Here is a 27,942-nt window from a genome sequence, read left to right as displayed (position 1 = left end):
TATGGGATCCCTTATCCAGAAACCTGATATCCAGAAAGCTCAAAATTATGGGCAGGCCATCTCCCATTGATTTCATTTTTAGCAAATAATTCAAATTTTTAAAAATTGCTGTAATTATGAAATAGTACCTTGCAGTGGTGTAGCTGCAGGGGGGGCCAAGGAGCTCTTGGCCCTAATTAATGAGCCTTTTCAATATACAGGTATGGGATCCATTATCCAGAAAGTTCCGAATTACGGAAAGGCTGTCTTCCATAGACTCCATTAGAATCAAATAATCCAAATTTTTAAAAATGATTTCCTTTTTCTCTGTAATAATAAAACAGTAGCTTGTACTTGATCCCAACTAAGATATAATTAATCCTTATTGGAAGCAAAACCAGCCTATTGGGTTTATTTAATGGTTATATGATTTTCTAGTAGACTTAAGGTATGAAGATCCAAATTACGGAAAGATCTGTTATTCGGAAAACCCCAGGGTCCAAGCATTCTGGATAACAGGATCCATAGCTGTATAGGCAAAACAGGACAACCTATGGATATTTGGGTGGGCCCTAAAAAATGATTTTCTGTGGGGCCCAATAACATCTAGTTACACCACTGGTACATTGTACTTGATCCTAATGAAGCTAGAATAAATCTATATTGGTGAGAAATCATCTTATTGGGTAAATTTAATGTTATCATTGTTTATAATGGAAAGGTGATCCACATTTTATTTTTAGAAAAACCCCAGGTCCCAAGCATTCTGGATTATAAATACAGTACCTATATATTCTAGATCAAATGTCAAAACAAAAAATGTTTTTCGAGAAAAAAAAATTAAATTTGGCTTCTCCTGCAGATTAAAAGCTGGCAAGATCTAGTTAAATCAATAGGCATATCAGTATTTCTTCTGGAAACTGTGTACATGGCTCTACAGCCCATAGGAACCTTTCTAAAACATTTTGGAGACAATTTGAGCAACAAATCACAGGGAATAAAAAAAACCCTAGAGAATCTGATAAGAATTTTTTGAATTTTAAGAAGTCTGCCCTCAAAAATTCATAAACGTGAGTTTTTGGAGGGCCACTGTTTTATTAAACTATTAAAATGTAATTTTTGAAACATATAAACACAAATAACCATGGGATTCTCTCCATTCAATAAAGTTTTTGAAGTGTTTCAGAAAACTGGTGGATCCAGATTCTTTTCTTTACAAAGGACAGGCAAAGACTTCCAAAAAAAAAAAAAAAACCAAACATAAAAAAACCAATGCAACAAAAACCCACTTTGAGTCTCATCTGAACCTTCAGAGATATTTTTCTACAATTCTATTAAGAGAGCACGACACAATAAGAACAATAATCCGGGAACTGTAGAATTTGTAATGTGATTGCCGGTAATGCCAGACTATTGCAATAAACACACACCGATATATATAAATAAATATATATGTATGAAACATCGATTTCTAGGCAACAAGCTATTTTGACAGCCTTTCAAGTTCCAGGCAAAGTTAACACACATCTGAAAAAAAGATTCTTCAATAGCACCGGGGAGTTCAGAGAACAATGCAGCCCCTTGTTTATCTCTATAGAAAGGTGCACAGGGAGAAGTTGACTCAAAGTCGAGCAAAAAAAAGAAAAAAAAAAGGGAGAAGCAAAGACTTCTGTCTGACAGATGTCACCAACGCCAACACCGATTCCACTTTTTAAATAACACAGGACACACACCAAATAAAAAAAAATTGAATTGAAAAGAGATGGGGGGGTTGGATTAATAAATCATCATAACTATTAAGAAGATCCTGAGTCAAAGGCAGAAAAACCTGATGATGTTGGATTTAGAGCTGGTATTTATTTGATGTACAGACAGTGAGACGCACGAAAAAGGCATGGAAAGAAGTTAAAACAAGAAGCCGAGAGTTTGAGTGATTATTTCAAATTTCGGAACAGACCTAGTTGTTTTTTTTCTTTTCTGCACAGGAATTGCAACTGTAATTTGAAGCAAGTAAATTCCTCCGTGAGGCACCAACGGACAATTCATTGTTTATTTTGGCTTGCCGGACGTTTTTAAGGTCACCAGGTTCTCTGGCTGTTGCACAAAATTAAAAATCACAAGAGCAGAGAAACCTGTAAGAGACAATAGAGAGTTTCCCTCTAAGGGGTGGAAATGCTCAAAATCGCACCCTCCCAACGTAAAAGGTCTAGTGCCATTCAGGTGCCACCCATTCCGGTCAATACAAGGCAGTGGGGGGGACGTTTCGGGTGCTTTTGCTCCAGCTGCAATCTGCTGTCGTGCCGTTAGCCCAAACATAAAATACACAGAAATAAATAACAGACGTTTCTGAAAAAAGATCCCGTGCTTATGTGGTGAGACCTGTTGCCGGTTATCAATGCATTTGAATGATCTCATCTCATCTGCTGGCCAAACTCCAACACACAATTTCATTAACCCAGGTAGCGCAGGTGATAAAACACATTTTTCCCTAAAGAGACAGCTAAAAAGTACCATTTATACATTTATGAAATACCAGCCATCAAAATTATGGATTTTCTAAAAGGTTTTTAACTACTTTTATTGAATGGCGAAATTGCTGTCTCAGTCTTTTTGTGACACCACAGCCAACAATAAATTTTTTTAGCGGTAATATGGTCAACAGTGTCAATAAAAAAAAAAGCGCGTGAATTAAAGATGATCCCTGTCTTCTCGAGTAATTGAACTCCGGAAATGTTTAGACGACGGGAGAAGAATGCTGGGGAGGTTTTTGAAGATCACCTGAACGAAGTTTGGGGTGAGTGGCGCCCAAGCAAACGTCAATGCCAACTCAGAACCATTCGAGGAACTTGCTTGTTACCAACACACCATGCTGGCCTTGTAACCCTGTAAGCAGGTTAGAGACGTCCATGCAGTCAGCGTTGGGCTCGTACTTTACATTCTTTTTACATCAACATGGAGCACTAGAGGGCACTGTGGTATTTAGGTCACTTTGACCTTTATATCCAGAACTTGTACTGAATGTTCCTAAACTTGAGTTCACAGACACAAAAGACTTTTTTTTTTTCTTTACTGAAGTGACAAAACAGCCCCGATGTCTATTCAAAATCTTCAATAAATTGTGAAAAAATAATATTCGCAGAATCAAAGTTTATTGGTGTGTGTGTGCAATATTTTTAAGGTTTTAATAAAAACAAACATAAAAAGAGTCTATGATTCTAATGGTGAGAGTTTATTTGGGTCAGATGAAAACAGCAGTGAAGAAGCCTTAGGGAAAGTTCATTTAAAGCCGGTATGTCAGGCTTTTGTTCCCTCCAGGGGTTGCAGGGAGTAGAAGCACGCTAGTGTAACACAAGTTAGACATTTCTGCTGTAAAAGAACCTTTACACTTAAGCACAAAAGCTGCTAATAACAGCTGTGTTGCTATTAAACTGTAAGCATGTAAGTATGCTATACCTTCTGATAGATAAATATCATTATCTTCATGTCCATCACATCTCAAACCTTAGATTTAAAAAAAGGGTCACCACTCTCAAGAATAGTGTAGGTCAGGGCCTCCTAGGGGCCAGCAGAGAACCTGATGTTCAGTGCCCACTCTTACAACAATTAGATGGAGACACTGCAAAGCGTTATAGAAAGTATATTGGATTACAGTAGAAATAAGAAAGGGCTAGTGGGAATTGTCCCAGACTGGGGCCACCAGGAGATCCTCTCGTACTCAGTCAGGCTGTGTATTAAAATTATTTATGAAACTAATACTAAATGGATATAAAGCCAAATCGAATAAAAGTCTTCCTCTTGCCTGCCACTGCTCTTCTGGAATTTGCTCAGTTCCTGCTTTATGATTTTCTTCGTCCAAATCTACTAAAAGTAGGCAATGTGAGACGGCTGAGAGGAGCATCTGTTTTTATAGCAAGGATAACTTTGAGAATAACTCACTCTCATGATTGGCTGTAATCAGGCCCCGATTTGTGGAAAAAGGCCCAGGCTTAGGGCGGCAGGATTTTAGGGGGCGGCATGATGCCCAACCACACCCACATGTTCAGAAACACTGGGGACAATAATTTTTTACGTTTTCCGTGGGCCAATCCCCATTGTTCTGGTCCCGATGATGAAAATTTGCACAAATAAAGGGGAGGGGATGGGGGCATCGAACAGCAGTGAGTCTAGGGGCTGTAATCTTTAGACAAAGGGAGCCTGGCTGATAAAATAGGTGGAAATCCATAAAAACCAGATGGTAAATTATTTGTGTTTCAGCTGAGATGACTCCTGGCCAAGAGAGGATCCAGGATGAAGATGGCAGTGTAGTCTTCTTACAGTAGTACCTTGGGCTGGTGTAGGTTTCAGTGAATAGGAGCACCAGTGTTGGACTGGGATGCCAGGGGCCCACCAAAAAACTTTAGGCTGAGGGCCCACTTTCCAAACTATTATTCCTTCTTACTCAACCACTTCATTCTTCTTGTCTTTTCTCTACATACTTTACTTATACTGTGTTCTTCGATTAAGCCTCTTTGTTTCCAGAAAGAATAGGCTAAATTGAATGCCATGAAGCAAGAGGCCCTCTGACACCTGGGCCCACCGGGAGTTTTCCTGGTATCCCGGTGGGCCAGTCTGACACTGAGGAGCACCAGCCAACGTAAACAATAGTGGGTTCCTAATATTTTGGCCTCCCTCAGTGATTATACCTTTTTTTCTCTCCATTAAAGATTGGGCGACACTAGCATTTCCCGGGCCACAGTTTTTGGGCATGTCCAAATCTTTGAAGCTGGTTGAATGATGGAGACCTTAAAGTAATAATAATAAAAAAGGTATAGCAACCTTTCAAGTCCGGGATATCTGAACGGAACTTAATTTAATTCTGTGACTTCAGCACAGCAAAGGACCCGATGAAAAATACATTTCCTTTATTGCAGAAGGAACGTTCATCATACTAAAGGGAGAACATGGGTGCTGGCCCAAAAGATAAGAGTCACTGCTTTAATTGTCGACACCATCAAGCTTCATACTGTATATACATAATTTTTTGGTGGTGGTGGGGCAAAGCTGCTCACTGATTACCAATTCCGTCATTACATTTCCCTGACATGCAAATGATCGTAATTAATGCGTTTGAAACAATTTACTATTTCCGGGCCCCTCTTCATCGCGTATTAGCCCATACCTGGTTTCTTTAACACACACGTTGTTTTTCCAAAACCACAAACATCGGTTCTGGAATTTCATGTGGAAGTGCTTAAGGGGTTGAAAGTTAACACCTTTGTGAGCTGCACGGCACAAACTCGCTGCTCAACAAAAGCCTCTTTGTAGGAACTTTTTGAAATGTTTTCTTAACATGTTCCAAGTAGTTTTAGGCAGGCAAGTAAAGTAAACAAGATGTTACCAAGATAAAAACACTTGTGAAAACATTGGAAAGCTCCAACACGTCCCCCTTAGAAACTGCACAGAAAGGAACTTTGAATATATTAGAAAGGCAATTTATTAATCATGAATTTCTGTCGAATTCGCGTTTTTCTTGCACTTTTTCATGCAAAATTTCGTACATTTAGCTTTTCAATACTTAGCACTTCCTCGTTCCCCAAGAAAACAAATCTCCACCTATTATATAAACATTTAACTGTACAGACTAACTCGCTGCTGTTTGGCACGGTTAACCTGTCGGCTGCTGGAGAAATGCTGAGCTCAGACTGTACAAGGCACTTGCACCAGGTACAGAGCCAATTTGCACAGGGAACTACAGCAAACAAAATCTATAACTTGCTGGATGGAATCAAAACTTTGTAGAAGTGCAGCCCCATTATATTCCAAAGAAGGGGATATAGGGATATATCTATGAATGATGCACCGCCCCTAAACTAACCCGCAATTTGCCATTGTGAATTCAAACTGACCATCACTTATATACCTGTGCCTGAAACACCTATCACGAATACCTCTGGAGTAGTTGAGGCCGACCATGAATAAAAAAACAAAAGATGGCAGCTGGTCGGGGGACCAGGGTGTGCTGGAGTCATAAACAAGGTGGGCAAGGGGTGGGGTCAAGATGATCACCTGCCCAAAATCTGCTGGAAAAGTGTTGTGCCAGAGCACACTTACACCTATATACATATTCTATTGCAAAATTTCCCTAGATGTGTGGGTAGACCAACAAGCATCAGGCCTACACCAATGTTAAAAGAGAAGTAAACCCCTTATTAAAAAAAAAACCCTAACCCCTACATAGCCCACCCTCCCTCCTCTCCCTCAGCCTAGCTGCTACCCAGGGCAAATGCCCCTAACTTTTTACTTACCCCTCGGTGCAGTTTCACGGCATTGGAGTTCACGGCATCTATCTTCTTCTTCTTTGGTCTTCATCTGGTCTTCTTCTGGTTATATGGAATTTACTTCCCAATAAAGACCAAAGAGAAAAAGATGGCTGCTGTGAACTCCGATGCCGTGAATCTGCACCAAGTTGAAAGTAAAAAGTAAGGGGCATTTGCCCAGGGTAGCAGCTAGGCTGGGGGGGAGGGGGTCAATGAAGGGTAGGGTTTTTTTTTTTAATGAATTTACTTCTCCTTTAAGGAGCATCAAACTCTATTTGGGATGCATAGTGGCTCAGTGCCATGGTCCTTGGTTCATTTCCAGCCTGGGCACTATCTGTCATGAGTATATAGTATGCAGAGTAGTAGAAATTGTGTGTACCACCTTGTATAACCTTGTGAGTTAAGAGCAAAGCAGTACAGAAAGTCTTTGCCAGGCATGCAATAAAAAATACCGCTGCAGCACTTCTTTGTTGCAAAAAGTTTAAAGAAAAAAAAAAAATGTTTTTTCAAAACGCATCAGTTAATAGTGCTACTCCAGCAGAATTCTGCACTGAAATCCATTTCTCAAAAGAGCAAACAGATTTTTTTATATTCAATTCTGAAATCTGACATGGGGCTAGACATTTTGTCAATTTCCCAGCTGCCCCCAGTCATGTGACTTGTGCCTGCACTTTAGGAGAGAAATGCTTTCTGGCAGGCTGCTGATTTTCTCTTCTCAATGTAACTGAATGTGTCTCAGTGGGACATGGGTTTTTACTATTGAGTGCTGTTCTTAGATCTACCAGGCAGCTGTTATCTTGTGTTAGGGAGCTGCTATCTGGTTACCTTCCCATTGTTCTGTTGTTAGGCTGCTGGGGGGGAAATTGACAATATGTCTATGTCATGTCAGATTTCAAAATTGAATATAAAAAAATCTGTTTGCTCTTTTGAGAAATGGATTTCAGTGCAGAATTCTGCTGGTGCAGCACTATTAACTGATTCATTTTGAAAAAACATTTTTTTCCCATGACAGTATCCCTTTAAAGTTAAATTGTTGAGGTCGGACAACCAGGATTAAACTTTTCACTCTTTGCAACAAAGAGGTGCTGCAGCGGTATTAAGTATGTAGTATGATCCTCAAGGTACTCTGGTTTCTTCTCACATTCCAAAAACATACAGGGAGGTTAACTAACGTGTATGGCCATCTTTACACAGCAATGATTTAAAAAGGCATCAAATAAATATTCAGTGTCGTTATAATGTTCCTTTTAACGGACGTCTACACAAGCACCAAGCTACTACAACTTACTTAAAATAGCAGAATGAGCCTCACTGTTCCGGCGGTGCATGCTTGGAATGCCGCATACGAAACAAAGATTATGAAATTTTCATACTTGACACTTGAACATTATGGCGTTGGAGCTCTGGAATGCCCACTTGTCAGATAACGGCAGCCGTGGGGTCAGAGACCCACAGCCCTTCCCATTCAGGCACCTGCTATTTACAAGTATTTATTATCATGTTCCGTCTAACCTGCCTGAGTTTGGTATTTAACCAGATACAGAGCCATTTCTTTTATTTAGCCTCTTTGCAACTGTCAGTATAAGTAGCCCTTTCTTTTCACATACCTACCCTGGTATAGTGCAAGAGAATGGAGAATTTCATCTTCCCTATCCAAATATTAGAATGATATTTGTATGTTTGTTTTTTTCTGCTGCTACCGTGTAGTTTTACTTAGACCAATCATTTGTAATGAAATCAGAGCATTGTACAATCTGTCCAATGAGAGCGGAGTTTGTACCAATCAAATATCAGGACTTACTTTAGAAATGATGGGAAATCATCACATATAGCTTCACAGCCCGGCCACTTGCACACGCCGTGTCCATACAATGAGTGGTTCTGCGTGTACTCCTCATGGGATGAGCTGAAAATGAAGCGGATTCACAATATTACTGACTAGTCTACATACGAATTCCAGGCGAGTATAGTGCCGCACAGTCACAAACATAAGCAGGCTTCATAAGAAATGTTATTAACATATAGGATCAAAGGCGAAAGCTCAACCAAATGCACTAAATAATAACATTTTAATATTTAACGAAACAAAGTTTAATTCACAGCAATTTTCCAATATTGGTATGGGACCTCTTATCCAAAATGCTCGGGACTTGAGATTTTCTGGATAAGGGATCTTTCCGTAATTTGGATCTTTATACCTTAATTCTACTAGAAAATCATATAAATATTAAATAAACCCAATAGGCTGGTTTTGCCTCCAATAAGGATTAATTGGGATCAAGTACAAGCTGCTGTTTTATTATTACACAGAAAAAGGGAATCATTTTGGATTATTTAGATAAAATGAAGTCAAGGGGAGACAATTCGGAGCTTTCTGGATAACGGATCCAATACCTGTACAGATAAAAAGAAAAATCACTGATTTTATATAACATGACTAGGAAACTCCAGTCAAAACCAGGTGAAATCTGAAACAAGAAACCGTTATTCTAAGCAATTCCCTAAAATGCGTTTATTAAAAACTGTCAATGATTTTAAATCTGCAATTGTTATTAAAAGTTAAATCTGATATTGCTTTACAAATTGCATTTAGGGCAGTGACACGCTCAGATTCGGGGAGATTTAGTCGCCCAGCGACAAACTGCCTCTTCTTCGGGGCGACTAATCACCCCGAACTGCCTCCCGCCGGCTAGAATGTAAACGCCGGCTGGATGGCAATCGATGCACTTCGTTTTCCGAAGTTGCCGCACGAGGAAACTTTGTGCTCCGAGTGCCATCCCGCCGGCGATTAAGATTCTAGCCGGTGGGAGGTAGTTCGGGGAGATTAGCCGCCCAAAGAAGAGATTTATCGCCGGGCGACTAAATCTCCCTAAATCTTCACGTGTGCCCTTACCCTTTGAAAGAACTTCAAACTCTCTGAACTCTTTTAATGAATGTACACCAAAAATTTAATTTTCTTTCATTAGGGAAAATTTGTCTTATTCTTCAGAATTTCCCCATTAAAAAAAAAAAAAGCCATTGCCTGTTTTATACACAGTATCCGTTTTATGCACCATGCTTTGCATAAGACTTCACATTCTGTTCTCCCCTACTTACCAGTAACCTAATGGCCCTTTAGTTTTTTTTTAAACAAAAATTCAAAAGGTAAAATTTGGTGAAACATTTAAAAGGCAAAGCCATACTCTTAAGCTTTAATTTGGTGGTGTCTTGTTGCACAAAACTTTGCTTTGAAAATTTGCTCCGAGAAACACAGAGAGAGGGGCAGTACTGAGTAGAAAAAAGTTACAATATTTAAAGCAAGTCTAGTTACCCATGGCAAATAATTAAAAGTTATAAGGTCACATGGCTTTACGTTATTCTTTTATGTGCGGAATGTGACTTAAGTGTTCATGACAGTACAGGTATGAGCAGTTATCCAGAAATCTGTTAGACCAATTTCAATCAAATAATTAAAAATGTTTTAAATGATTTCCTTTTTCTCAACATTTAGGGGCAAATTTACTTAAAGGAGAAGGAAAGGTTAAAACTAAGTAAGCCTTATCAGAAAGGTCCATCTAAATATACCAGTAAATCCCCAAAGTAATGCTGCTCTGAGTCCCCTGTCAAAAGAAACAGCACATTTCTTTCCTTCTATTGTGTACACATGGGCTTCTGTATCAGACTTCCTGCCTTCAGCTTAAACCTCATTGCCCTGGGCAAGAGCATGCTCAGTTTGCTCCTCTCTCCCCCCCCCCCCGCTCTACTGTAATCTGAGCCCAGAGCAGGGAGAGACTCAGGCAGGAAGTGATGTCACCCCACGTTAATACTGCAGCTGCTATACTAAACAAACAGAGAGTTTCTAGAGCTGTTACTCAGGTATGGTAAAACATTCTACAGAATAAATATAGCATTCTAGCTTGCACTATTGCAGCTAATCTATTGGCAATAAAATGCCTCCGTAGCTTTCCTTCTCCTTTAAGGTCGAATATCGAGGGTTAATTAACCCTCGATTTTTGACTGTCAAAGTTAAATCCTTCGACTTTGAATATCGAACAATTAAATACTTCGAAGCGTTCGATTCTAAGGATTTTAATCTATTGATGGAACTATTTTTGTCCAAAAAAAGCTAGCAAAGCCTATGGGGACCTTCCCCATAGGCTAACATTGACTTTGGTAGCTTTTAGGTGGCGAACTAGGGGGGTACTTCGACTATCGAATAGTCTAATGATTTTTAGTTCGAATCGTTCGATTCGAAGGTCGAAGTAGCCCATTCGATGGTAGAAGTAGCCAAAAAAACATTCGAAATTCAACGTTTTTTTCCTCTATTCACTCGAGCTAAGAAAATGGGCCCCTAAGACAACAGTAGTTTGTACTTGATCCCAATTAAGATATAATTGATCCTTATTTGAGGCAAAACCCGCCTATTGGATTCAATTAATGTTTACATGGTTTTTGGTAGACTTACGGTAAGGACATCCAAATAAATAAAAGTTTAATTATGCAGAAAAAATATTTAATGAAATATTTCCCAAAGCCTAGAGAGCACCATGTTTCCCATAGCCTTCAGCAGTTCAAGTTATAGAGATGCATCCACATAACTTCAGTCACATGAAAAATTCAAGCTAAATAGTCTTAACCTCCATTGTGTCTTCAAACACTGCTCACTGCTTATTTAGTAAGGCCGCATCCTGAAACGAAGCGAGCTTTGCAGCCAAAGGGTTAATCCTTTGACTGAGCTTCCAATCAATAAATAAATGATTTAGCTGCTCTGATCCAAGTCATAAGATGCTTTGATCCTGAACATGCGCTTGTTGAGAGACAAGTTACTGTTGCACCCGGCCACTGATGAACCATATTAGGAAGAGGAAAAGAATAAGGAAAAAAGAATCTTTATTCTAGTTCAAGAAACCCTCTATGTTCGGAGTACAGTGATTATTTCTGAGATAATTTGAGCCTTCTAGGAAAACTAGGCAACTGTTCTGGACTCCATACATACTGAAGTCAGCTAATAATGAAAAAACTATGAAATTCAGAGTTGCAAAGTGTGCTGGGGTCCTTAGTATAGTCAAAGACAAAGTTGGACTGGAGGGGCAGGGTACCGGGAAAAAACACGGAGGGCTCTGACCCTTATGGACCCAGCTGACTCAGGACCGATGCCTTCTAGTGATGAGCGGCCAGCCCGACACGGGTCGGGCTGGTTCTGTCCGACCTTGCACTCCCCTTTCCGGGTCGCAGGCGGGTGTGGGTTGAGCTCTTGTGACCACGCCTGTGACCTTAGAAATGCTGGCTTCCGAACTTAACTTTTATAGACGCGCACCTGCTCGCCCCTTTTGTGATGCCATTGGCGGGTCGGCGTGGGAAAGGAACCCAAAGATCGAGCCAGGGCGGGAGCAGGGAGGGTGGGTGTCGGGTCAGGAATAACACGACCAGCACATCACTACTGCCTTCCTTCCTCCCTCCATGAAGGGCCCAAAACTCCTGCTGCGGGCACCTTTGCTGGCCGAGATATGCGGCCAGGTCTGTGGGCCCAACCCCCTTGAGGGTGAGGGTGGTGGGCCTTCTAGGCAACAGACCCAGACACCCAGTCCGAAACTGGTCATGGAGTATTATCTTTTAAAGAAATATTAGGAAATGTGATACTTTGTACAAATTGTATAATGGGTATGGCCTAAAATGATCATGGGCGTGGACGAAAACTTCCTGATTTTTTTAAACCTATGTTGTTGGGAATAAATGAATTAATAAATAAAGGAAACAGATAATAGTCTTGAAAAAAAATACAGTTTAACAGATTAGTACAGGTACAGGATTGAGAAATACATGGGTTTTCCAGAAATGGATCACTGTGCCAAAGCTATTGGTGAATGCTAAAAATTCCCTGAAATTACTTCCTGCCACCACCAACTCAATGGGAAACATGGCAAAAATTAATGGCTAATTAGTGTCCATTGTGACATCATCTTTAAAGAAGAAAGAAAGCTACAGAGGCAGTTTATTGCCAATAGATTAGACACAATAGTGCAAGCTATAACACTGTATTTATTCTGCAGAATTATTTAACATAACAGCTTTAGAAGCTCTCTCTGTTTAGGATAGCAGCTGCCATATTAGCTTGGTGTGACATCACTTCCTGCCTGAGTATCTCCCTGCTCGCTCATAGCTTTGGGCTCATATTACAGCAGGGAGGGGGAAAGGGAGGGGGAAAAGGGAGGATGAGAGAGGAGCAAACTGAGCATGCTCAAGCCCTAGCCCTGGAGGTTTAAGCTGAAATTAAGAAGTCTGATACAGAAGCCCATGAGTACACAAAAGAAGTAAAGAAATGCTGTGTTTCTTTTGACCGAGGACTCAGAGCAACATTACTTTGGGGGTTTACTGGTGTATTTCTATAGACCTTTCTGATAAGGCTTACTTCGTTTTAGCCTTTCCTTCTCCTTTAAACATTAAAAAAAAACAATAGGATAGTTTTGCCATCAGAGTGTTTCTTAACATTCTACAATAAGCACTCAGCTTCTATATTTTTCAGTAAGAATCCTAAGAAGAAAAAAAGGGTTAGGTTCAGCCTGTTAGCGTGACATCTGCTTTATAAAACACAGCAAATTAACTGGAGCCACACCTAACAAACAGAAATAAGCCAAGCAACCTTTGTACTTTCAAGAGCCTATGGAAAATGCCAATAAAATCTGCGTTCGTTTATCTTGCAGTGTTTACACAAACATATGGAGGGTTAGGCAATCTTCTGCGTCGGGGTTTTAAAGGGATAATTGGATTAGTAATTTCATTTCCCAACAAGATCTTCAGTGCCTTGGGAAATTTGTTGCACGCTTCAAAACCAGGGTAAGAGCAAACTCTACCCCTCCTCAAAAAGTAAAGGAAAAACATGTCCTATTAACATGCAGCGATTATCTGTCACTCATTTCAAATGATAAAGTATGAGATCTTTTTGTACATTGGCATTTATATATATATACAAACAGAAAGCCGCCATATTGTAATTGGCATGGTGGTGGCGGTCTCCATCATCACCATAATCAACACAGTCATTAATTTTAAGAATATTATCTTGCGCTGTCCTATAGGAGGTTTATTAAGCAACTATATCAAATCTCTTATTTAGGGCAGAGACACACGTGGAGATTCAGGGAGATTAGTCGCCCGACGACAAACCGGCTCTTCTTCGGGACGACTAATCCCCCTGAATTGCCTTCCCGCCAGCTAGAATCTAAATAGTCGGTGGGATGGTACTCGGAGTGCTTAGTTTTCCGAAGTCGCCCAAAGTTGCCTCACGAGGAGACTTCGGGCAACTTTGAAAAACTTAAGCGCTCCGAGTGCCATCCCACCGACGATTTAGATTCTAGTCGGCGGGAAGGCAATTCAGGGAGATTAGTCGCCCAACGAATAGCCGATTTGTTGCCGGGCCACTAAATCTCCCTGAATATGCACGTGTGACTCTGCCCTTATAGGTATACACGAAAACAAGAACGGATTTGAAAATGTGGAAATTGTTTGATTTTGCCTATTATTAAATTCTTCCTCATTGTGATACCGTGATTTTATGCTCCAGCGGGTTGTAGATTCAGTTCCTTTTCTATGAAGGCACCCTTCTACCCACCTAGGATACAGAGCAGCACCCAAACTGCAAACTGTGTGCCAATATTGTAGTTTGTGTAAAAAAAATCATAAGGAATAAAACTGTAAACCACACTGATTGTGGGCATTATCCAAGGGCCATTTTCTTGAGGCTTCAAGATATTAGAATCGTAAAATTTACCAAATTTAATTTCTATTTTATAATAGGGCTGTATTTATAAACCACAAAAACAGTTAAACTTTGAAGAAATGAAAATGAAGTTGAAATTGTAAAATGTAACCGAAACCCCAATAATTCTGAATTTTTTTTTTTATAAAGAATAAGCATGGCTAAAAATATAAATTCTAGAACACACTACATTTTTCAACAAAAACTCGGCCAAAATTTAAAACTACAGGTATGGGACCCGTTATTCAGAATGCTCGGGAGCTGGGGTTTTCCAGATGACAGATCTTTCTGTAATTTGGAACTTCATACCATAAATAAACCCAATAGGCTGGTTTTGCTTCCAATAATTATATCTTAGTTGGGGTCTAGTATAAGGTTCTTTTTTATTTATTTATTTTTTTAAATTTGGATTATTTCGAATAAAATGGAGTCTATGGGAGACGCCCTTTTCATAATTCGGAGCTTTCTGGATAACGAGTTTCCAGGTAACAAATCCCAAACCTGTAGCAAAAATAGAAAAGTGTAAAAATATATATATAACAAAAATATAGACAATACCCGCACTCCTTCACATGCGTTTTTTTGCCGGGTGCTAGGTCAAATGTAGTTATATATGAAAATTAGCAGAAAGGACCAGCACTCCGTGTTCCAAAAGAATTCAACGGTTTATTCAAAAACTCACAGTGTCTCCAACGTTTCGACCCTCTTTGGGGTCTTTATCAAGGATCATCCTTGATAAAGACCCCAAAGACTGTCGAAACGTTGGAGACACTGAGTTTTTGAATAAACCGTTGAATTCTTTTGGAACACGGAGTGCTGGTCCTTTCTGCTAATTTTTATATATATATATATATATATATATATATATATATATATATATAAATAAAATATATATATATATATATATATATATATATATATATATATATATATATATATATATATATATATATATATATATATATATATATATATATATATATATAGTGGAAATTATCTAAAGTCGAACCCAATAAACAGAAAATAAGATTTTATGAATGTTCCTTCAAAAGTCCAGGGAAAATGTTCATTAATTCTCATCATAGTTTTTCAACAAAAACTTGGTCAAAATTGAAAACTAATAAAAATAAAAAAGTGTAAAAAAATATAGTAGAAATTATCTGAAGTTGAACAGAAAATAAGATTTCATGAATGTACCTTTGAAAGTCCAGGGAAAATGTCAGTTAATTCTCATCATAATTTCCATAATAAAATCTGTCAAATCATGGAACGAGTTTAAAAAATGTCAAACAGAAATGCATCAAAAATGTGTTGGAAAAGAAGATTATTTTTAGCCAAAGAGAGTCTTATAAGAGAGTTTATAAAATAGGAAAGTATCAACTGCACATTTTTAATACTTTTTAAGATTTTGTGAAATGATCAGTTTGGTACATAGGCCAAATTACAAAGAAAAACATCTTGTAGGGGATGTTTGAGCCTCACGAAGTAAGAGCGAACAGTGGATAATAAATAAAGATATTTATGTTATGAAATTGAAATTAATTTAAATTTTCTTGAAACCCTAATTTAGCCTTAAAAGAAAACAGAAATTGACTAAAATCCCCCAATGCCGCCGCTAATTGGCACAGTATATTGCTGGCCTGCCAGTAACACAGCCTCTACTTTCCCTATGGGATTTTCCGTGAGGTATCAAGCATCACATTGACTAGAACACAAATTCCCTGCTCTCTAATTTTCTTTTTGTGTTTAACTTTGCGATAGGCCCTCGCAAATGTAATTCAGGCACGGAACACAATTTCCACTTCACAGGTGGCGTTAATATAGGCCAGTCCCCCAGGCTCTTGCCGCCAACATTCGTACAGCTTGTTTAGTGTCTGCGTCCATATGGCAGTCTGTTCCGTTCACAGGGATAGCACTGTAAATAGTTTCGCCTCTGGCTGCTACGGTCAATGTACTGAAAAAGAGATCTCAACTCTCGGCAGTCTACGGCTAAGATTTTTTTTTCTTTTTTAAATCTCCCCATTACGTTCTTATGTAAAATTACTGTGTGAAATAACCCCCTTCTCTTCCCCTTGTAACACTTGGGTGACCAAACAGGTGCAGTTCTACTTGAACATTCAACTTCTCTGTCAGGAAATGTCACATCACTAAAAAGACATTTCTCTCTGTTTACACACAGTCACTTTAAACGGAACTTCGATACAAACAGCTCCTATATGTATTGTATATGGGCTTAATCATTAGCCAGGCTAAAAGCCGCAGAATCGGGATGGATTAACAGTTACGCAGGAATATTTATTTAAAACATAGGCTAACGACCTTGGCTTTTTAGATTAATAGACAACATAACACGGGAAGAACATCCAAACCAATCAGGAACAAACAACAAGTACATTCTAATCTGCTCATAGTTTGCTGGAGAAGCACATTATTCCTCCTGAACCTACTAAATGCCCTAACACTGTACTAACAAAAGAACAAGGGAGAAAATCACAAGAAGAAGAATATCTTCAGGACATTATGAACATTACAAACTTCCGTGTTTAAAAACTTTTTAGAAGGTGTTCTTAACTTATTCACCCCTGATGCACACCAACCCTGTTACCTTTTTTGTAAAGCAACAATAGTAGGAATAACCTACTAATAGTAGGAAGAGCCTATAGTAACAGTGGGATAATAGTTTCTGGGAAGGGAGTGTGACTGTGGGATATCAGGTATAGTAGAGAGAGATGGTGCCTATAGTAACAGTGGGATAATAGTCTCTGGGAAGGGAGTGTGACTGTGGGATAGCAGGTATAGTAGGGAGAGATGGTGCCTATAGTAACAGTGGGATAATAGTCTATGGGAAGGGAGTGTGACTGTGGGATAGCAGGTATAGTAGGGAGAGATGGTGTCTATAGTAACAGTGGGATAATAGTCTCTGGGAAGGGAGTGTGACTGTGGGATAGCAGGTATAGTAGGGAGAGATGGTGTCTATAGTAACAGTGGGATAATAGTCTCTGGGAAGGGAGTGTGACTGTGAGATAGCAGGTATAGTAAGGAGAGATGGTGCCTATAGTAACAGTGGGATAATAGTCTCTGGGAAGGAAGTGTGACTGTGGGATAGCAGGTATAGTAGGGAGAGATGGTGCCTATAGTAACAGTGGGATAATAGTCTCTGGGAAGGGAGTGTGACTGTGGGATAGCAGGTATAGTAGGGAGAGATGGTGCCTATAGTAACAGTGGGATAATAGTCTCTGGGAAGGGACTGTGAGATAGCAGGTATAGTAGGGAGAGATGGTGCCTATAGTAACAGTGGGATAATAGTCTCTGGGAAGGGACTGGGAGATAGCAGGTATAGTAGGGAGAGATGGTGCCTATAGTAACAGTGGATAATAGTCTCTGGGAAGGGAGTGTGGCTGTAGGATAGCAGGTATAGTAGGGAGAGATGGTGCCTATAGTAACAGTGGATAATAGTCTGGGAAGGGAGTGTGACTGTGGGATAGCAGGTATAGTAGAGAGAGATGGTGCCTATAGTAACAGTGGGATAATAGTCTCTGGGAAGGGAGTGTGACTGTGGGATAGCAGGTATAGTAGGGAGAGATGGTGCCTATAGTAACAGTGGGATAATAGTCTATGGGAAGGGAGTGTGACTGTGGGATAGCAGGTATAGTAGGGAGAGATGGTGTCTATAGTAACAGTGGGATAATAGTCTCTGGGAAGGGAGTGTGACTGTGGGATAGCAGGTATAGTAGGGAGAGATGGTGTCTATAGTAACAGTGGGATAATAGTCTCTGGGAAGGGAGTGTGACTGTGAGATAGCAGGTATAGTAAGGAGAGATGGTGCCTATAGTAACAGTGGGATAATAGTCTCTGGGAAGGAAGTGTGACTGTGGGATAGCAGGTATAGTAGGGAGAGATGGTGCCTATAGTAACAGTGGGATAATAGTCTCTGGGAAGGGAGTGTGACTGTGGGATAGCAGGTATAGTAGGGAGAGATGGTGCCTATAGTAACAGTGGGATAATAGTCTCTGGGAAGGGACTGTGAGATAGCAGGTATAGTAGGGAGAGATGGTGCCTATAGTAACAGTGGGATAATAGTCTCTGGGAAGGGACTGGGAGATAGCAGGTATAGTAGGGAGAGATGGTGCCTATAGTAACAGTGGATAATAGTCTCTGGGAAGGGAGTGTGGCTGTAGGATAGCAGGTATAGTAGGGAGAGATGGTGCCTATAGTAACAGTGGATAATAGTCTGGGAAGGGAGTGTGACTGTGGGATAGCAGGTATAGTAGGGAGAGATGGTGCCTATAGTAACAGTGGATAATAGTCTCTGGGAAGGGAGTGTGGCTGTAGGATAGCAGGTATAGTAGGGAGAGATGGTGTCTATAGTAACAGTGGATAATAGTCTCTGGGAAGGGAGTGTGACTGTGGGATAGCAGGTATAGTAGGGAGAGATGATACCTATAGTAACAGTGGATAATAGTCTCTGGGAAGGGAGTGTGACTGTGGGATAGCAGGTATAGTAGGGAGAGATGGTGTCTATAGTCACAGTGGGATAATAGTCTCTGGGAAGGGAGTGTGACTGTGGGATAGCAGGTATAGTAGGGAGAGATGGTGTCTATAGTAACAGTGGATAATAGTCTCTGGGAAGGGAGTGTGACTGTGGGATAGCAGGTATAGTAGGGAGAGATGATACCTATAGTAACAGTGGATAATAGTCTCTGGGAAGGGAGTGTGACTGTGGGATAGCAGGTATAGTAGGGAGAGATGGTGCCTATAGTAACAGTGGGATAATAGTCTCTGGGAAGGGAGTGTGACTGTGGGATAGCAGGTATAGTAGGGAGAGATGATACCTATAGTAACAGTGGATAATAGTCTCTGGGAATGGAGTGTGGCAGTAGGATAGCAGGTAGATGGAGAGAGGGTGCCCCTAAAAGCAACTCAAGTTGCAGAAACTAATCCTTCCTATTCTGTATTCACTATACTGAATAAATAGTTTCCTATGTTTGATTTGTTATAGGATTTGCTGCTAATTTGTTAAATACTAAACTACATGATAGATTGCTTGTGACTGGCCGGGCACCTTGGTTCCGAACACTTAACAATATTACATTTCCCAGAGAAGGGGAAAGGGAACGTAAGAAATGAAAGCAAGCAAATGGCATGTGCTGCAGAATCCTAATGAAGACAACGCTCGTGGCTGGATGGGGAAATGTTCATTTGAGGTACAGAACCCACCAGAGCAATGATACAGTAATACTCGCTCCTAAGCAGCACTGAATATTGATAAATACTGTAGCGCGGCAGGCTCAGTCTCGATCGGCAATCGTTTCCAAACTGGGTGGATTTATTTTTATCCATCCCTCCCCTTCTCTACACTCAAGGGCTTACCCTGAATGATTTAATTATGATTTTCCTTGTGTAAGACAAATTAGAGAGTGGAGTAGGAGTGTCACGCCAAATCAGATTATTTATCTCCTTAACAGATTGCTGTGCGCCAAACCCCAGAGCTCTTGCTAATGTTTTCATCGATGCAAACGCGCCGATTCGTAATTGTTATTTTATTTATTGAAAGTAGGAGAGAGTCGGAGTGAAGAGCAGAAACCAAATGCCCATCAGTCATTTTTATGCAGACTGCAACCTGTTGAGCGCCGAAGCTGCCATGATGCCCTGCCTATAAAAGGGTAATAACTCTTGGCACTGCAACTTTCCTCTTGATGCCCTACTGTCCAAACTTTGAGGGGCCCATTTATTTAAGTGGCTGATCTATTGTCCTTCAGTGGTTGAGGATCTGCAACTTAGAGCATGTTCGGACAGCTTCAACGATAGCTTCACGTTGGCTACTCTTTACACCACTCTTACTACGCTCAGATACTGCTTTTCAAAGCCCTTGACTTTACTCCTAAAGACAGTAATCCTGAGATACACAGTCCTAGCCAACCGATCTACCCTTTGCTACTCATTGAGATATTGATACTGAGCCAGGTGGAACATTCCATCAACCAACAATTAAGACAACATTGCCTAAGGACACAGTGTTCTGCAAAAGGTTCCTTCACATGACCTGATCATTAGCTGCAGGGCCAAATGATTGGGTCAGCCTATTTTGGTGCACCATTTAAGGGTGCAAAGATCTCCTTGCTTGATTACCTGACCAAAAAAGAACTTATTTAATACTTTAGCTTGTCATACAAGATCTACTTGTGTAATGAGGTCAATCCCTGGCCATATCTAGAAAGTCTAGAAAGCTGCTGAGTGTACCTTGTCCATGGGATAAATATGTCCTGAAATCGGGAGTGTGAGAAGGTCCAACAGAGCCAGAGGATCAGCATTCAGTGCACATTAGTTGCGGTGCATGCAGGATGCAATAGTGAGCGCGAGGACAAACGCGCAACAATATATGTCTGGTGAGAATAGAGAATGTACTCCGTATTCCTCAGACTGCCAAGCCTGCTTGAAATGAATCAGTGGGCATCACTCTTCCTATGACATGTTGCTCACTTACTGGTAGAGATGCACTGTAATTCAATCAGCGCATTAAAGTTGACTGCAGGGTCCTTTTCTGCTGGAAGGGAAGCGATACCGAAGGCTTGATTGCGGCAATTTAACCCTTCAGAGCTCTACTGGAAATTAAGAAAACTGAAATTCATAAACACTCGAGAGATCTTCAGAAATAAATAAGATAATTCCTGTACTTAGTGTGGATAGACATTGCTTTCGACTGAACACTTCACATCAGTGATGCCTAGTGCTATATAGGGATTTTGGCTGCTGTGAGTCATTGCTTACTCCAAGAGTAGGGGTAAGAGGGACATTACCACCATTTCCTGTGGTTTTCCAACGCCGCCCTGACTCCTGTTCCGTAGCCTTGTGTAGTGATGATGAAATCCACCCTGGTCACTGGTGGGGGAACAAGCTGATGGGCTGCAAGCTCCTTGGGACACCTGAAGGAGTACCTGGAAGGAGCCTGGTCTTGGTGTAGAAGAAAGAGGGTCACCAGAGGCCATATTGAATTCCCTGCAGCCCTTCCCAGAGACAAACTATTCAGGACTGCAGGGAGAGGGCTGTCACACTGAGCTTAGTCAGGAGGCCTGGAGCTCAATCATCACACAAGGAAATGCCCAGGAGGAGAACAAGACCAGTGTAGAGTGTGCCAGTGCTTCTGAGCTGCCTGTGAACTCCAGAATGAGGCCCCTGAAAGCATACCTGCAAGTAGTTCAAAATTAGGGAGGATACTGGGAGAATAACAAGCATGTGGGCCCTGCTTGGCCTGGTGTGTGTGTGCCTGTTGCATCAGAGCAGCTGCCTTTTTGCCAAAGAGAGGTACTTGAGGAAGGCAGCACTATCTGGTTATTAAGGACTCTTGAAAAAGGAATGTGTGCCAGCAGCTGAACTGTGTAAGTGCATGTAATCCAGAGATTTTACTTTCTTCTATAGATAAACGTCGCATACCACGTTATAAAGGCCCAAGAACATCCTTAACACCCAAAACCGGCACATTTGTTACACAGCACCGCAGCAGGATTCAGCATCTATCAACATGTTTATCTGAGCTGAACGATATGGAAACTGGCAGAGGAACAAAAAAAAAATAGTGTCTGTTATCATGCAAAAGGTGTGAAAGGAAATTAAAAACCAAAGGTTTTTTTTGTTGCTGAAACGTGTGTACCTTGGGTGTGTACTTTCCTACCCCAGAAATGGTCAGAATTACATTTTTATAAAATTACTTTCCCATTTCAAGTTCAAGTGGACAATCCCACAGTGACTGCCAGGTATAGGGCTGATGTATAGGGCTGATGAAGGGAACCCACAATTAACCACTGGCAAGGCGGCTAAAAATAAGCTGACTATGGATTGGTTCAGTCAGTGGCTGATGCAGGGCCACTTCCACCAATGGTGTCGACCCACTTCAAGGTCTTATTTGCACCATAAGTGATGTTGTCAGTTGTATTTAGAACACATCACTATGCAATCTGCTGAGAATTCTCTGCCACGCTCAAATATATTACCCCAAGAGTCGAGTGTTAATAAACTGATAACTGCTATCAACCTGCTGAGAAATCTCAATACTTCTCCCGATAATTCGATAATTCCTCAAAATGTAAATCTCTGCCATTTCTGAATAGTACCCCAAAAAGTGGGTAATTGTACATTCCAATCGGCTCTAAATCTGCTTGGAAATCACATCAATACTTCCCCACAAGGTGGGCAACTGTGCATTAAAATCTGCTGAGAAATCTCTGCCAATACTACCCCAAAAGGTGGTTAATTGTACATTGAAGGGATTGTGTCGTGATTTTTATGGTGTCGTTTTTATTTCTAAATTACACTGTTTACACTGCAAATAATTCACTCTACCATGTAAATAGCATTCTTTCCTAAACCAGCAAGTGTATCTTTTTTAATTTATAATATTGGTGTTTAGGCAGCCATCTCAGGTCATTTTGCCTGGTCATGTGCTTTCAGAAAGAGCCAGCACTTTAGGATGGAACTGCTTTCTGACAGGCTGTTGTTTCTCCTACTCAATGTAACTAAATGTGTCGCAGTGGGACCTGGATTTTTACTACTGAGTGCTGTTCTTAGATCTACCAGACAGCTGTTATCTTGTGTTAGGGAGCTGCTATCTGGTTACCTTCCCATTGTTCTGTTGTTAGGCTGCTGGGAGGAAAAGGGAGGGGGGTGATATCGCTCCAATTTGCACTACAACAGTAAAGAGTGACTGAAGTTTATCAGAGCACAAGTCACATGACTGGGGGCTCCTGGGAAACTGACAATATGTCTAGCCCCATGTCAGATTTTAAAATTATATAAAAAATGGAATCTCAGTGCAGAATTCTGTTGGAGCAGCACTAATAACTGATGCGTTTTGAAAAAAAAACATGTTTTCCCATAACAGTATCCCTTTAAGAGGGAGAAATCTCTGTCACTTCTAGATACTTCCTCAAAAGTCAGGCGATTGGATTGTATACTGCAATCTGCTTTAAATCTACAAGGAAAGCTCTGCCACTTCAGAATACTACCCCGAAAGGTGGCTAATTGTACATTAAAATCGGCCGTAAAGCTGCGGAGAGATCTCTGCCACCTCCGAATACTTCCCCAAATCGTGGGTGCATGGACATTCCAATCCCTCAAGCAAATCAGTTATGTTCAAACTGTACGACAGCTGGGAGCCACTCATCACTATACTTGTGGTGAACAAGCTAAAGAGTTTGTAGGTTGGTGAGAACTTCTACGGCCAAAGTAAGGGCACAATGATGCCTGATATTTACACTTTGCAGGTTTCTGTTATTCCTATTTCAGCTGCTCTGAAAGATCACTTTGACTCATGTACAGAAAAGAAAAACATAAAGGCTTAAAATGGCACCTTGTAGCAGGCAGGAAAATCCCCTCCCACTTTAAAAACACGGCTGTTTTTCTCTCGATAAGATACACAAACGGTGGGGCAGATAAGCAGTGACAAGGTGTGATATGCTGCTGAGCGGAGTGAAGGAGAGGTACGAGAAACCATAAGCTAAACGGAGTACTTTAACACTTTCTGGGTGCAATCTAACACACCGGCTTCAAACAGACAGCAAAGCAGTAATCTATTAAGGGACAATGACATTTAACAAGGGGGGTGACAATTAGTTAGGATCCCAGAATGACTCTGATCTGTGACTCCCTGGGCACTGCTCCACTTTTGCACAGAAAATGAATTCACGCTAGCAGTAATATCTAAAGCCTCTTAAAGGGCGTGTGAATCCTAAAGAAAAAAATAGCCCAATGTTAAGAATTTGGAATTCTAAGCAACTTTCCAATAGACCTTCACTAAGAAATTTGAGTGATTTTAACGATATCCGTCAGTACAATTGCTGCTGAAAGCAGTGCGCCTCTGTCCCATTTTGTCGCTTTCTTTTGAAACAATGTAGCCGAAGACCAGCACAGAACTATATTGTTTTCAAGAGACAGAACAGGCTTGAAATGTAAAACCACTGAATACTTTTAATGAAGTTATATTAGGAAAGTTGCTTAGAATTACATTTTCTTTCACTAGGAACAATTTTATTTTGGGGTTGCCACCCCCCTTTAAGTCTGACATGGTGCGGCCGAGGGAAGCCATATTTCTGCTCACGGCTTTTTTTGTTTTAGAGGGAAGAATGACTTTCAACTGAGGAATTGATGCAGAAAAGGCAAATTGCTTTCTATGGGAGGTCATGAAATATCTCATGTGCAAAGACTCCCCAAGGTCCCCCCCAAGGTGATGTGTATATTTACATATGTCTCTGACAGCACTGCAACTTCTTCACAGGATAAACTAAGTGGCCAGGGCACTCCACAGCGACTTCAGCTATAAGCCCCATTTCATCCTCTCGCAAGCAGATTGTCACTTGGCACGTATAACGTTGCAAGGCATTTCAAAAGCTGCTGGCAATTAATCAATAAAGCATATTACTCAGAATGGAGCAGCATTTGTAGTGTCAAACATCTGGCTGATGGGCTAAAGATACATCTCAACAATATACTGGCTGCAAGTGTCTCTGCAGAGGGGCACAGGATCATGCCAGCTGCAGGTGCACTGGGTGCCAACCTTACACACTGCTTAAAACAGAATCCTTTGTCATGCTGCAGTCAAGTGTATCTTTCGAAGGATTCTGAAAACAACAAAAATTCGAGAGCTATAATAGGACACCGTATATTGAAAATCTTTGTGCTGCTGGGATACGGCAGAGAGAAGGAGGATTGGCTTGGGTTTATTAGTTTGCTTTGGAGGCCCAGTCCCAAGAGATGTTCTATGTCTGGGGACTAAACTTCAAGACTGCAATAGACAGCAAAATGGTAATGCTGCCTCCATTGTGACGTCACTGAATATGTCCCACAAATGGGGCAAAGTAAGTATTCAAATAGAGCCGAGAAAGAGAAGGGCAAACGAAGCACCCCTCACCTCGAGAACTTAAATAAAGCAGTTAAAAGCAAACACACGTGCGTCACTGTGTATCTGTATCAGGGCAGTATTATTTATAGGGAAAAACTTAAATTATAAAGATGTCAACAAAAGTATCTAGTATGTAAGAACCTGAATGATGTTCTACCTAAGACTTCATTACATAAGAATGTCACACCCATGGCTTTCTATCTGAGCAATGTCCAACTTTTTGTGTAGTGGGCGGATTATAAAAAATACTATTTTCAGGGCTGAATTACATAAAAATAGACTAATATATTGCCAGGTTGGACCATGAGGTTTTCAGGCCTAGTCTTGCTTTTCTTGAATTACATCTCTACACATCCTTCTTAAAGTCGAAACATCGCTCAACCTGAATTCATAAGGACCAACTTGCTGTGCTTTCAATTCAACATCTTCACGACAGTAGAAACTGACCAGCCACTCAGTCATTTTGGGGAACCATGCACATAAATGATAATACATTTCAGACAGAAAGCGACTCCTAGATGGAACTGGATGGAAAACCTTGTACGCTGCTGTAAAACCTGATGTAACTGAGCAAATATCTGGCACAATTTGATGACTTACTTATCCAACTCTAGATCTGTTGGGTGTATGACAGGAGGTACCTACCTCTCTCTTTTAAGAGAAAGAACTGAGGCCTGCCCATTGGTGGAAGCTTGCGAGTTCAAAAGCAAGGAAGTTTTCGGATGCGCCGTGGAGGAAATGCAGGTTGTGGACAAGTCCAATGTGCTGTGGTTGTTGCAAACCACATCGTCAGCCGTGTGCGAGCCTGTCACTTCTTTCCAAAGCTGCTGCAGTTCAGCTGGAATCATGCCTGAAACAAACAAATTGGATAATTAAATCAATTAACAGCTAATTCAGCCCTCCTCAAACAGTAATTAAATCAAAGAGTCAGTAAACAAAGCCTGAACCATATCCCCCCTACAAAAGGATAATGAAATGCAACAACTCATTCTTTTCAGCTGTGGTATTTGCTTAACAAGAAAACAATGCCGGATTATTCATCGTATTGGGGGAAAATAGCAGCGAGGGGCCTGCTGTATCTAAATGGGAATCCTCATCAACATAAAAATGAGCTTTGTTTTAATGATATGTTTCCCAGGAGTTGCACTGCCAAAGCCTTCTGGTTGGCACTTGATGAAAGCAGCGTGTGAAGTGGCTTCTCCTTCTGGAGATGGAACCACCGGTGACATCCCACAGTTAATCAAACCTGCGGCTCTACGTGGATCCTTTACTGGTTTTATTCCTTAGTGATACTGAGAATAAAAAACGAAGTAATTCAGGCCAGGGTCACCAAGTATAGTTACAACTTAGATGTATTTGAATCTCCCAACCTCTAACTATATAGTCTTGCCGCGGAGTCTCAGGGTGGCCACAGCTATTTCTATCTCTCCTATTGTGTTATAATCTACTTACAAGAAGCCAAAAAAGGTTAGGTCCTAGAAGCACAAGGTTCTGGTCTGCGGAACCTTACTCTAAATGAAGCCCCCCATAACAAAAACAGCCCCTAGTTTCTTGCAGCCTGTACAAGTTGATACTATACCAACATTGTGGCATAGTTTTGTGGTATCAATTTGTGGTGGTGATGGTATAATGACCTTTTAACTTGGCTATATATAATACATCAGATACCAAATTGTGCACCAGAGAAGGTGGTATTAGCTCAGTAGACACCTATGTGGATTTATTTTTGACTTTAAAGCCTAGGACAGTTTCCATGTTGAGGGCCAATTACCCAATATACCAGATGCCATTGAGCTGGAGATACAAAAAATGACAATGTCCCTAAATAATTCTGTGGACCTGGCAGGCTATGGGGGCCATAAAATTCTTTGGAGGTCCACATGCTGACTGCAGGCCACTAGTTGGATAACTCCAACATTAGGGAAATGTAATGCCTGGAATCGAGCAGTTCCATTAGTAACACTTCGTAAAACTCCAGAGAGGGGTCCAAATGCCGTGAGCTACATTTAAATACAGAAAGGTTGAAGAGTCAAAGAAGTGTAGTAAACATCTATGAAGGTTGCTAAATAAGAGCTACAATTGGCAATTTGTTTACCCCGTGTTGATTTGTACTTATGCAACCCCAAAACTTGTCTTCAAGCCAGACTTTGAGTCCGCTGGGAACATCAGAAGGTGAGGAGGACAACATGTTGCTCTCAAGCCAATGTTTTGACATTGCCGAGAGTCTAGAGTAGGGGTCCCCAACCTTATTTATCCATGAGCAACATCTTAATATAGAAAACTTGGGGGAGCATCGCAAGCATGAAAAAAAAGTTCCTAGGGGGTGCCCAATAAGGGCTGTAATTGGTTATATGGTAGCCCCTATGTGGCTGGTAGAATAAAAATAGATCCGTTTGGCAGTACACGTGGTCTTTATGTCTCTAAATTTTGAGTCCAAGTGAGAAATCCAAAATTGAGCTCCTGCTTTGAGCCTGAGGGAGAGTCATCCAGGGGTTTAGTAAGCAACACGCGAGCCACTGGTTGGTGTTCATTGGTCTAGAGGAATACTAAGAAAGATGGCTGCCACCAGGCTACTATTTCATATGCTGTAAGGACATGGAACCCATACATTGGATGGAAGAATAAAATGACTTATAACATGTAATTTCAAGTTAATATTCCCTCGATTAACACATTCTATATTAAATTTAATTAACATTAAAAACCCCATAATTTAATGCATTTTAGCAACTGAGGAATCAAATGCAAACAAGAACACAATGGCTTCGGCGAGCGATGCCAGAAGTAAAAACTCGGTCCTTTCACCTGACATTGAATTTGGCATTCGCCTGGGGGTGGGGGGGTAAAAGAAAAAAAGGAGAATATTGTGACAATGCGGAGTCTAATAAGAGACACATTTTTTGTGCTCCCGCATTAAATGAAGACAAATAGCTTTGTTATGAAATACATTTTTTTATTAATCACTTGCAGACGTAAATTATGAATTCATATTGTCTCCCTGAAATGCTTTTCACATTTTAACAGTCAAATTGATTATACTA

At 40.7% G+C, this 27,942-nt stretch overlaps 1 protein-coding gene across 17 annotated transcripts in view; it reads right to left on the bottom strand.

Annotated features, from left to right (window-relative positions):
* Window positions 1-27,942, bottom strand: part of foxp1.L (forkhead box P1 L homeolog) — a 612,880-nt gene that overhangs the window by 55,305 nt on the left and 529,633 nt on the right. For all 17 annotated transcript variants that reach the window (XR_001935410.2, XM_018259171.2, XM_018259180.2 and 14 more), the window contains 2 exons: window positions 25,547-25,751; window positions 8,077-8,181 (listed from right to left, as the gene is read on the bottom strand). Coding sequence is in view for 16 of the 17 variants with exons in the window: in XM_018259171.2 (XP_018114660.1) it covers window positions 8,077-8,181; window positions 25,547-25,751 (310 nt within the window). In the remaining variant the exon portion in view is untranslated. The remainder of the gene's footprint in view (window positions 1-8,076; window positions 8,182-25,546; window positions 25,752-27,942) is intronic.

The sequence above is a fragment of the Xenopus laevis genome, chromosome 4L (assembly GCF_017654675.1).
Source record: "Xenopus laevis strain J_2021 chromosome 4L, Xenopus_laevis_v10.1, whole genome shotgun sequence".
NCBI lineage: Eukaryota > Metazoa > Chordata > Amphibia > Anura > Pipidae > Xenopus > Xenopus laevis.
Note: the sequence above shows the minus strand (reverse complement) of the source record. Positions and strands in the feature narration are given on the sequence as shown.